This window comes from Canis lupus, chromosome 31 (genome assembly GCF_003254725.2).
Source record: "Canis lupus dingo isolate Sandy chromosome 31, ASM325472v2, whole genome shotgun sequence".
NCBI lineage: Eukaryota > Metazoa > Chordata > Mammalia > Carnivora > Canidae > Canis > Canis lupus.
In genome coordinates this window covers 28975136-28986431 of record NC_064273.1, presented here as the reverse complement: position 1 = coordinate 28986431, position 11296 = coordinate 28975136, and the positions used below count along the sequence as shown (strand labels likewise).

Sequence of the window (11296 nt, the reverse complement as noted above, 5' to 3'; positions counted from 1 at the left end):
AAATCAACCATTAAATAAACCCCAAAACTCAAGTAATCACAAACCACTATTATGGCCATATCCAAGGAGCTGCAGTGCATTGGGGAATAAATGCAACTTATTTATCTATTTATCTAATGAAAATATTTATCTAATTTATCTACTTATCTAAATGGAAATTTAAAATGGAACTATTTATTTATCTAAATGGAAATATTTATCTAATTTATCTATTTATCTAAATGGTAATTTATTTATTTTATCTATTTATTCATAGACACAGAGAGAGAGAGAGAGGCAGAGACACAGGCAGAGGGAGAAGAAGGCTCCACGCTGGGAGCCCGATGTGGGACTCGATCCAGGGTCTCCAGGATCACACCCCAGGCTGCAGGCGGCGCCAAACCGCTGCGCCACCGGGGCTGCCCCTAAATGGAAATTGAAAATGGAAATATTTATCTAACTTATCTATTTGTCTAGATGGAAATTTGAAAACGAGGGACAACAAATCCACCGTACAGTAAGGATTACGTGGTAACAAGGATTTCAACTTAAGGCGCTGTCCGAGCTCGCTAGCTCAGCGGGTCCAACTCTTTTAACACTTGTTTCTAAGAACCACAACTCCCAGCCTGACGGCGACCCCTGCGCATGCGGCCTGACCACCTGCGCCTACATTTCCCAGAGGGCCGAGCGGCTACGCTGACGCATGCGTGCGCCCTTGAGTCTCTCTGACGCGGGTTTGACCTACAGCCCCCCGGAGAAGATGGCCGCCCCAGCGGTGTCCGGGCTGTCCCGGCAGGTGAGAGAGAACGGAGGTCCTGAAAACTAGCGAGAGGATCCCTCTTAGGGCGGAATGTGCCAGAGCCCTAGGAGCCGCGGGGCGAGGCCGCAGCTGGGACAGCGTGGCCGCCGTCGGCGTCGTGGGGCCCGGCGAGTGGGGGCGAGCGGCCCTGCCGGCGCCCTGCGGGCGGGGGGCGCAGGGGGACGCGCGCCTGACCTTGGGGAGTCCGGAGCACAGCCTCGGGACGCCGCTGAGCTTGAGGAGCAACGCGGGGGCGGGGGGCCTGCCCCGGACGCCGAGGAAAGGACACGCCCCACGCCCCCAGTCCTTTAACTCTGTCGTTGTGCCTAAACCTCTCAGGGGCCCACCAGTAACGCTTCAGGATTATTTGCAAAGCCCATTTTTCACCTTTGTGCAAAGAGAAAGAGACGGAAGCGTTTAAGTGACTCGGCCTTGGCCGCCCAGCCAGTAAGGGGTGCACAGAGCTGAGATTCGAGCCCGCAGAGTCACACGGAAGATGGAGTGGGAAGGGAAAGCCGTGCTGTTTAGGCTACAAGGCAGCACGGTGCATGGCACGACGCCTCGCCGCTTGGCTGAGTGTTCATGCGTGATGAAGTATTTGGATCCCCGCAGCCAGTTTTGGTGTAATAACGCTGCAGATTTGAGATATTATGTTAAGGTGACCTGTGCCCTTGCAGATGCTATTTAAACGAGCTCCAGCTCGGTTCCTCGGGAGGCCAGATCCCGTGTCTGAGAACTAGGGCTTGGGCTCACGTTAGACGGCTGCAATGCTCAGAGGATCAGTCTCCGTTTTCCTATATCATTTGGTTTCTAAGAAGGTGTATCTCTTGCACATCACGACTGGAAGCCTCCCTTTTTTTTTTTTTTTTAAACTAAAATCCTTCCTCACGGGTGGAAATATAAATGCAAATAATAATAATACACGGGTGGCGATATAAATGCAAATAATCATCATCATCTTGGGGTTTTTTTGAAAATCATCATCATCATCTTGGGGTTTTTTTTGAAAACTGTATTTCAGCCAAATTTGTGTTTTCTCTCTTACACTGACGTGTGCTAGCCTCAGCCTGTTTCTAGCAAAACTGGGGAGTTGGTGGGAAAGCCTATTTCCCAGGCAACTAGGGATGAATCTCAATGGGGGGGGGGGGGGACTTTACCCCTAGGGGATAAATAGCAGCTCATGGTAATCTGTGTGATGATACTCGGAAACTAATCGTTTGAAATGTTTTATTACTGTTTTAAAGGTGCGGTGCTTTAGCACATCTGTGGTCAGGCCGTTTTCCAAGCTCGTGAGGGTATGTCCCCTTTTCTAATTAATTGTGGAGTAGATGAACATGTGTGAGTCCAACGGCAATACAGTAGGGCATAGATGTTTGTATAAGTGCCACCTAAACCTTTCTGCGTGATCTGTGGTTTCCAAAAGGTGATGTGTGCATGAGGGCAGGGAATGGAATACGTTGAATGTGGGATGTGCGGCAGGCCCATGCATAACGTTTATGAGAATTTCCTTTTTTTTTTTTTTTTAAAGATTGTATTTATTTATTCATGAGACACACAGAAAGAGAGGCAGAGACACAGGCAGAGGGAGAAGGAGCCTGATGCAGGACAGGACTCGATCCCAGGACCTGAGCCAAAGGTGGATGCTCAACCACTGAGCCATCCATGCATTCCTCTGAGAACTTCTCAAACCCCATTACAGTGCTGGAAAGTAGCTGGCCTTCCCATTTACAAAAGCGGAAGCCGACTCTGGAAAACTTGCCCAGTGTTACTCAGCCTGGTCTTAGAGCTGGACTAAATCTTTCTCATTCCAGGCCTTAGCTTTCTCACTATGACCGTATAGCACCACCAAGCATGTTGTAGTCATATATAGGAAAAAGCCTGTAGTTTTTTGTGAAAATAATTCAAGGACCAGGCACTTACTTAAGTTGTTAGAGCTCTATTAAACTGAACATTGATGAGAAGGCACTGTAAGGGAAATTTTTTTTTTTTTTTTTTTAAGATTTCATTCATGGGACGCCTGGGTGCCTCAGCGATTGAGCATCTGCCTGTGGCTCAGGGCTTGATCCTGGGGTCCAGGGATCGAGTCCCGTATCGGGCTCTCTTTGGGGAACCTCCTTCTCCCTCTGCTTGTGCCTCTGCCTCTCTCTCTGTGTCTCTTATCAATAAATAAATATTTTTCTAAAGATTTTATTTGAAACAGAGGGCATGCACAAGCAGAGGGTGGGTGGTGGAGGGGGAGAAGCAGAGTCCCTACTGAGCAGAGAGCCATATGACGTGGGTCTCATCATGACCTGAGCCAAGGGCAGACGCTAAACTGCCTGAACCACCCAGGCACCCCAGGAGTAATTTATAATGTTACTGTGAAATGTATAAAGATATACTTGTATATGTTTCATTAATACCTGTTTTCTTGGCTCTAACGTACAAAACTGCCTTCTATCAGTGTTTAAAATCTCCAGTACTTGGAACTGATTAGTTACTGAGTTCAAAGGAAGCATGAGTTCATCTCAGAATTAAGGTAATTGACTTATAGTTAGAGCTGAAAGGGACACCCTGTGTCCTCAGCACTTTTAAGATGAAAAATTGGAAGTTCAAAGATTGAGTGACCTGGCCATGGAAACAGCTCTGGTTTATTGGAGAATTGCCATTCAAAATAGCTCTTCGATGACATCTTTAAAGGGTTGTGTGCTATAAATGATGTCATTTTTTAATATAAATGTTAAATCCTTGTTGGCAGTATGATATTGTCTTAACTGATTTTCCTTTCCTCTTCCTTCTCTACTCCATCCATTTTTTAAAGCCACCTGTTCAGATATATGGTATCGAAGGTCGCTATGCCACTGCTCTTTATTCTGCTGCATCGAAACAGAATAAACTGGAACAAGTAGAAAAGGAATTGTTGAGAGTAGCAGTAAGTAGTTTTTTGTTCATTACTTACTAAATTTCGATCATATGTTTTTTGTTTTGGTTATTTGGCCGTGTAGCCCTAATGAGACATATCCTGAGAGAAAATGAACTATAAAAAAAGAAAAAACCCGAAATCATGTTGATAGTGATAGTAGTGGGTATTAATATTTTGAACCTGTTGTGTGGTAGGTACAGGCAGATACATACCAGGATATTAATATTAGGAACCAAGACTTGGGGCTTAGAGGAGAAATAGAAGTCACCTTTGAAAATCTGTGTTTGTATTTCAGGTATTTTCAAAATAGTTTTTAGAATGTATTATAACGTGCCTTACTAGGAATTTCTTTTCCTTTTGAAGCCTTTCCTCAGTTTCAATTTTTATTTTATTCCCAAGATGTGAGAGGAAAATGACCAAGCACAGCATGCTGGGCAGCAAAATTAGGAAAGTCATATGGGCTCTGTAATGATAATAGAGAACTGATAAAGATAATGAAGCTTACAAGGGAGTCCATTTTAACATTTTTTTTAACATAAAGAGTAAAATAATTGAATTAACCGAAGTCTACTATGTAACTTAAAGGGGAAAATCTGCTGTAATTTTAACTCCATTTTCTAGTTAACAGGTTCCTGCCCATTTTGTTTACAGCAGAAATTCTCTCTCTCTTTTTTTTTTCCCAAAGATTTTATTTATTCATGAGAGACACAGAGAGAGAGGCAGAGATACAGGCAGAGGGAGAAGCAGGCTCCACGCAGGAAGCCTGATGTGGGACTTAATCCTAGGACTTAAGGATCACACCCTGAGCCGAAGGCAGACGCTCAACCATTAAGCCACCCAGGCATCCTGAAATTCTCCTCTTTGAGTTCTAGATTGAAGGTGGAGTCTATACCCTCTCCCAAGAAAGTTTTGCTCTTTTTTGGTATTATGCTTTCAGAAGTTCTTGTATTTTTAATCCACTTATTTCTAAAGATTTTTTTATCTTACTGTTCAGAAGAGAAAACCCTCACAGGCTAGTCACATAGGATGATACTTGTTCATTTTTCATTGTAAGCTTTTTTATCAGAACTTTTGTCCTAGTGGATAACATTAGCTCTGTATTCCTTTATGTCTGCAGATGATGCTTGCGGTCTTAGTTGGCATGATCCACACAGAGCAGGCAGGCTCACACACAGCTCTTTTGGAGCTGATACTTACTGCCCGCTCTTGTCATTTATGCCCATTTTAAACGTGAACAGCAGTGTTCACAGTAGAGAGCGTGACCTGGGTTGTGGTTCTTAGAATGGGGTTTGACTAAAACCTGGAAATCGGTTAAGATACAGAGAGATAGAAAGGAAGCAATTACCTGAAGTCTCTATAAAAAATTAGCAGTTTTTTAGAACTGAGAGGAAAGTGTTAATGCTACACAGATGCCACTACAAAGCTTTCCCACTGGATGATGGAGCAGAAAAAAACTAGAAACATGAAATACTGGATTCCCCAAACACCAGAATGCTTTTAATTTGTGTAAGTCAGCAATTTTTAGGGGAAAGTGTTGTTTTTATGGAGTCACTTAAATTGAAATTTTAGCCCTAGATGCTAGTATGTGACAAGTAGCCTGGATTAGACTCACAGTTCTGGCCAGGAGCCTGAGAAAAGGGACTGCCAGGGGTATTTAATTGAACGAAAGGTGCCCAGATGGAAACAGCCATTGGTTCATTGAACTCTGGCCTGATACAGAGGGGAACAGGGTACCAGAAGTTACCTTGGGTCACTGAAAACAGACATTTATGAATTAACAAAATAGAGACCCATGCTGTCACTCCTGGTAGCCACCTCCCATCCCAGAATGGCTGAGGCTTCTCTGGAAACACCAGAGGTCTCTCACGGGACCCTGTAAGAGACAGGGTAGGGGCAGGACCAGGCTGAGACATAGAGGCCCCCTCCCAGGGCATGACAAGGAGGCCTCCTTTGCCATCAGAGCACCTTTTTAGGTCTGCACATGAGTGTTAGCATCACTAGCCTTCTCGTAGTTTGTGAAAATCTAGAGGATTACCCATATTAAATACGTTAACAATATGCAGTTAATTTACTATTTTGGCTGCTTAATTTTTTAATAATCTCTTGAAAAGCAAAAATAGACTTAAGAAACCTTACAAAGTGTTTTTAAATTTTTTCAAGAAATATATGAGATAAAGGTAGAAAGTATTCTCAAAGGCAATGAAAAGTACTTGATTGTAAACTTCTCTTCATAAGTGCTTGAGTGCTAATTAACGAAATACGTGATTCATGCGAAAGAAGTATGTTGTGGCAGCTAGGATCATTTATGCTTTAAGGAGTTTACGAAATTATTTTTTGGTACTTTCAGCAAATCTTGAAGGAACCTAAAATGGCTGCTTCCATTATGAATCCCTACATAAAGCGTTCCGTGAAAGTGAAAAGCCTAAATGACATGACAGCAAAAGAGAGGTTCTCTCCTATCACATCCAACCTGATCAGTAAGTATTAGACCTTTTCCACTGAAGCTGCTGGAAATCTTGCTATTGGAAATGTCCAAGGATCAGGAGCATCAGCATTACCTGCCTTTTGGCAGTGAAGCGTCTCAGGACTTAGCCAACCTGCTAAGTCGGAATCTTCATCTTAACTAGCTCCCCAGGTGAATTGTTTGTGCATTAAAGTTTGAGGAGCACTGTCTGAAGGATGTTAGGATGTAAGAAGATAATTACAGTCAGTACCTTCACCCTATGGAGAAGACCGGTGGGATTCATACCCAGAAAATGGTTTGCAGCCAGGGCTGTACCTCTGTCCTTGAAGACAGGTGGATTCTTTGGTGCATTTGGCTTGACTTTGAAGTCCTGTGGTCAGCCAGAATACGGGCTCCAAAGCAAACCATCTTTGAATATAGATATATGTTAATTTGGGGATTTGTAGCCAAACACTGGAATCTAACCAGAAATAGGAGAATCAGACCACAGGCTGTGATGAAGATGCCTGTTGCAGATCTCTGAGACCTCCCCCTACACCCGCCTTACTGATATAAATGCCTGTCAGTGCTGGTTCTTTTAAACATTGGATATACTTTTTTTTTTTTTTTTAAGATTCTATTTATTTATTCATGAGACACAAAGAGGGGGCAGAGACACAGGCAGAGGGAGAGGCAGGCCCCATGCAGGGAGCCCAATGCGGAACTCGATCCCAGGTCTCCAGGATCACGCCCTGGGCTGAAGGCAGGAGCCAAACCACTGAGCCACCCAGGCTGCCCTGGATATACTTTTTAAACAACAAGAAGTTGTATCTCCTTTGTATTCACATTCTTTTTTTTTTCTTTTTTTTTTAAGATTTTATTTATTTGTTCATGAGCGACACACAGAGAGAGAGAGAGAGGGGCAGAGACACAGGCAAAGGGAGAAGCAGGCTCCATGCAAGGAGCCCGATGTGGGACTCGATCCCAGGGCTCCAGGATCACGCCCTGGGCCGAAGGCAGGCACTCAACCGCTGAGCCACCCAGGCGTCCCGTTTATTCACATTTTTAAAGGATATTGAATATAGTATTTTAAGGCCACAAATCTAAATTTGCTTTAGAGGTGAATATAATACCTTATGGATAACCTGTTTTGAGTGAGTTTCATGGTCCTGAGACCCCTTCACTTCCCCAGATTTGCTTGCTGAGAACGGTCGCTTGAACAATACCCCTGGAGTCATTTCTGCCTTTTCCACCATGATGAGTGTGCACCGTGGAGAAGTGCCGTGCACAGTGACCACCGCGTCTGTAAGTGACCACTTGTTGCCACTATATTTACTTTGATACTCCATGCATCACATTTTGTGTAATGAAAAGAAAAAAACAGGCTGAAATCCAGAAATTGATAACAGTGGCTTGCCACTTAGGAGGTTTGCTTCAGTTCTTACACAGTTCGACTCTGGGAGGTACCTTCTTGGTGTCCCCCTAACCAGTGACAAATCAGAAGGGCCAGACCGGGTTAAGATGTGTTAGGGAGTAGTGGTTTATGTTCCTTTACAGGTTTGAGTTACTTTGTAAAGATCTTATTAAGTAGGTTCCTGGCAAAGTGTCTAATCTTTGGTGGTGGAGGACAGGGCACACAGGCCCCTTGATCTTGTTGCTTTGCGGAAGTGGGCTGTAATGATGGACACTGCTTTTTTGAAACCTGTATGCCAGGTACTTTGTAATTCATTATTTTATTTAACATCAGGATTCCATGGGAGGTAGAATTATCCTTACTTTGTAGATGAGGAAACTAAGTTGCTTGCCCAAGGTGACAAAACATGGAATCAGGATTTGAACAAAGGCATCTCTTTCAGAAGTGCATGTTCAGGTCCTAATTACGTGTTTCCTTACTACTCCAGTTGAGGCGGTCCAGGAGAACGGCCTGTGGGGCTTAATTATCAGGGGATGGTAGATGTGCTTGGTATATGCAGCACCTGACCTCGTCCAGATTAGTATTTCTGGCGTTTACAAGATACTCTGATTCTAAGAGACCACAATTACAAAGAGACATTTTAACACATAACAACATACTTGCACGTTTGTAGCTCAGTAGCTGGTCCCAGGAAGCACATAAGCAGCCGAGAACCATCAGAGCTCAGGCGTTCCTCCAAGCGCAGTGGGAGCGCAGCCATTCTGGATGGGAGGGCCTGGGCAAGGCTTCACCCGGCAGTGGCCACACCATCCCAGAGGCCAGGCCCCGCTCCGCGTCATTCAGAGATCATGAGGACATGTTTTTTTTTAAATGGTGCCAATTTTTGTGAAAGTTTTTTAGAAGCAACCGTTGCTAATGCTTTTGATGTTGAAGCTCCTGGGTAAATAAGTTTCCACTGTTTAAAACAAAACAAAAATGTATTATTTGATTAATGACTAAGGGCACAGACTATAGAAATACACTGCTTGTGAGTATTGGAGCAAATGGGACCTTAGGTGGGTTTCTTAACTGCTCTGAACATTAGTTCTCTCGTATGAAAAATGGACATAAGAACTGCCTGCTGCCCAGTCGTCTAGATTAAAGGAGATGGTGGCTGTGAAGTGCCCGGCACCTAGTAGGTGTCTACGTGGAAAGTGTGCACATACTTCAGAGTTCTCTAACCTCAGAAGCTCAGCAAATAGTGTTTTGATCAAACACTGGTAGACTTGGGGTGCCTGGGTGTTTCCATCGATTAAGCATCCAACTCTTGATTTCAGCTCCGGTCATGATCTCAGGGTCATGGGATTGAGCCCCCGCCTCAGTCAGGCTCCACATTAAGCAGGAGTCTGCTTGTCCCTCTCGTTTTGCTCCTCCCCTTGCCTGTTCTCTCTCAAATAAATAAAATCTTAAAAAATAAAACATTTATACGCTTTCACAGCACCCCTCGTGCGCCCCCAAGAAGCACTGTTAGATCTTTGCAAAGATGGAAAGCTTTTCTGCTAGCTTTTGGACTCCTGAATGTGGAGCTGGGGAGCTATGATTTGTGACAGGTTGGAGGCCTCTCCTTCAGCCGTATGCATTCTCCCCTCACCAGGAATGAGACTGGGTCACGAGGGGAGAACACAGGCTGGAAGTCCAGTGCTTGCTCAGTCAGAGTAGAGTACAGAGCTGTGCCTCCAGAGCTCCTGTCAGCCCTGAGTCTTCAAGATTGTAGGACTGGGTTAAACTGCAGCTTTCCATCTGGGGAAATAGCCCGTCCCATGCCCACAGGGCTGCCCGGAGAAGCAGCCTGTGTCATCAGGCATCACTGACTTCAGGTTTCCCCTTACTCGTGCCTGTGGTACCGCTCGTACTGGGGAGCAGAGACACGGAGGCAAGTGGCACTTCCGGCCATAAGTGAGCCGCCCAGTGTGCGCTCGGAGTTGTTCTTGTGGGGCAGAGCCTTGGCTTGCTCCCCAAACAGCAGGGGTGAGTGGCTGCTGCCGGGCAGCTCCAGGATGGCTCCCCAGTGACCCCACACAGGCACTCATGAGGCCTGTCATCGTCGTGACGGGTGCCAGGGATGTTTCTTCCTTTTCTTTTACTATGGAAAGTGTCTGCTATGCCTTATCTAAGTTTAAAGGATGATTTTGTCCTTTTCTAGCCTTTGGATGAAGCCACTCTTACTGAACTAAAAACGGTCCTGAAGAGCTTCCTAAGCAAAGGCCAAGTATTGAAATTGGAAGTTAAGGTGGGTCTCTATGTCTGATGTGCCTCCCCAGCTCGTTTGACAGCGTCGAATGGCTGGAGGAAGTGAAAGATTAAACCTGATGACATACTACATTGCTTATAATAGAAATTTTATATTTTCAACTTAAATGATTATGGACTCCGTTCACAATTTGACTTCGGCTTTTCTCTAGATGGTGATTATAACACCTTACTTTGTGCAACATGCAGACTTTTCAAAGCTTTTCATCTTTCTGTTTGATCGATGAAATGCCAGCACTTTTTCACATTTCCAACCTATTTTCTTTCCTAGGTTGATCCGTCAATCATGGGGGGAATGATTGTCCGTATTGGAGAGAAATATGCTGATATGTCTGCAAGGACCAAGATTCAGAAGCTGAGCAGGGCCATGCGGGAGGTTTTCTGAAAGTATTGATTATCTGTCAGTGAAAACTCCTAAAACTTGGAGCAACAATAAAATGCTTCCTGAACAGAATGTCCTGTTTATCTTTTTTGAAGTGGAAATACAGGGAGCCTTAGTTTATATCTTCCCTTCAGAATCCCCCTAGTTGGAAGGTTAAAAGGCCCATTGGTTGGAGATTTTAGTTTGTGTAGATTATCTTAGGAATTTATGGAAGCTTGTGATATTAGGAAAAACATTTAACGTCTAGTGAGGCCTTCTGTGCCAGGCACAATTGGGTCCTTAAGCTATCGTATCTTACCTCTCCCGTCCTTGGCCTCCGAGCCCGGAGCCTGGGGGGCTGGCCTGCAGGTGAAGTTAAGACCCCAGCAAACCAGGTCAGTTACCATCCTGGAGTTTCCGCGGTTAGTGCCCATGTCCCGCAACAATACTGCAAGTGGTCCTCCGAGCCCCCAGAATCTGTGCCGACCAGGGCTTTGGCAGCTGCCCCGTGCTCTCCTTCCTGCTTCTTTCCGCTTCTCCCATGTGTGGACCAACGCCTGTTGCTGTGCCCTCAGGTCCCACATCTGCCAGGTGGATGGGGTCTGTATAGGGTACTTCACACAGAGCCAGCTGGTGCTCATCTGATTATTCTAACAAGTATTTAACTCTTGTGCATCTCCTTTTGACCCCAAAGTGATTTGTCTGTGAGACACAGTGTTCTATTAAATGTAAAGGCACTAGTGCTTTCTGTAAAAGTTCTTAGATTCTGGCCAAAAGGATGTCTTCATTCTAGAATCTACCGGAAGAATGCCATTAATGCGCTAACAGGTATTCATTCCCTCAATCCCACTGAGGGCAGAGGGCCAGAGAAGGGCTGTGCACTCTGCCCGAGAAGCCAGCAGAATAGCGATCCCAACCCCTGTGAATGTCCTCAACCAAGGACTAGCCCAGAGTTTCAGCCCAGAGTAGGAAATCGGGACGTTCTTCTCCCTGGAAGCAGCTGTTCAGCATGGCGACCTTGGTCCCTGAAGTCACGGCTCAAGCTAAACTTCTTGCCTGTTGGCCTTGCTGATTCTCAAAGGCCTTTCCAGCCAACCAGCAGGCAGGGT

The 11296-nt window shown here is 45.1% G+C and overlaps 1 protein-coding gene and 1 long non-coding RNA gene across 4 annotated transcripts; one reads left to right on the top strand and one right to left on the bottom strand.

The window, feature by feature from the left end:
• The first annotated feature begins 637 nt into the window (after positions 1 to 637).
• Positions 638 to 10280, top strand: ATP5PO (ATP synthase peripheral stalk subunit OSCP). 3 transcript variants are annotated; one of them, XM_049104517.1, is made up of 7 exons: positions 638 to 775; positions 2023 to 2073; positions 3591 to 3689; positions 6028 to 6157; positions 7316 to 7428; positions 9720 to 9806; positions 10098 to 10280. In XM_049104517.1, exons 1-7 carry the CDS (start codon positions 683 to 685, stop codon positions 10209 to 10211), a joined length of 687 nt encoding a protein of 228 aa, XP_048960474.1. In that variant the 5' UTR covers positions 638 to 682; the 3' UTR covers positions 10212 to 10280. The 3 variants fall into 3 exon arrangements, with proteins under 3 accessions (XP_048960474.1, XP_048960473.1, XP_025305599.1); XM_049104516.1 differs by having other exon boundaries at positions 641 to 775; positions 3579 to 3683; XM_025449814.3 differs by having other exon boundaries at positions 645 to 775; positions 3579 to 3689.
• Positions 6739 to 11019, bottom strand: LOC112661713 (uncharacterized). The gene is made up of 2 exons (XR_003137906.3): positions 10507 to 11019; positions 6739 to 8492 (listed from the first exon to the last, which is right to left on the bottom strand). It is a non-coding gene; the product is annotated as an uncharacterized LOC112661713 (long non-coding RNA).
• Positions 11020 to 11296: the final 277 nt, after the last annotated feature.

Excerpts from the sequence above, each read along its gene's own strand:
- ATP5PO (XM_025449814.3), top strand. The coding sequence starts at position 683 with ATGCGTGCGCCCTTGAGTCTCTCTGACGCGGGTTTGACCTACAGCCCC. Across the intron at positions 3,690-6,027 it reads AGGAATTGTTGAGAGTAGCA|CAAATCTTGAAGGAACCTAA; the intron begins GTAAGTAGTTTT and ends TGGTACTTTCAG. Across the intron at positions 9,807-10,097 it reads TATTGAAATTGGAAGTTAAG|GTTGATCCGTCAATCATGGG; the intron begins GTGGGTCTCTAT and ends TTTCTTTCCTAG.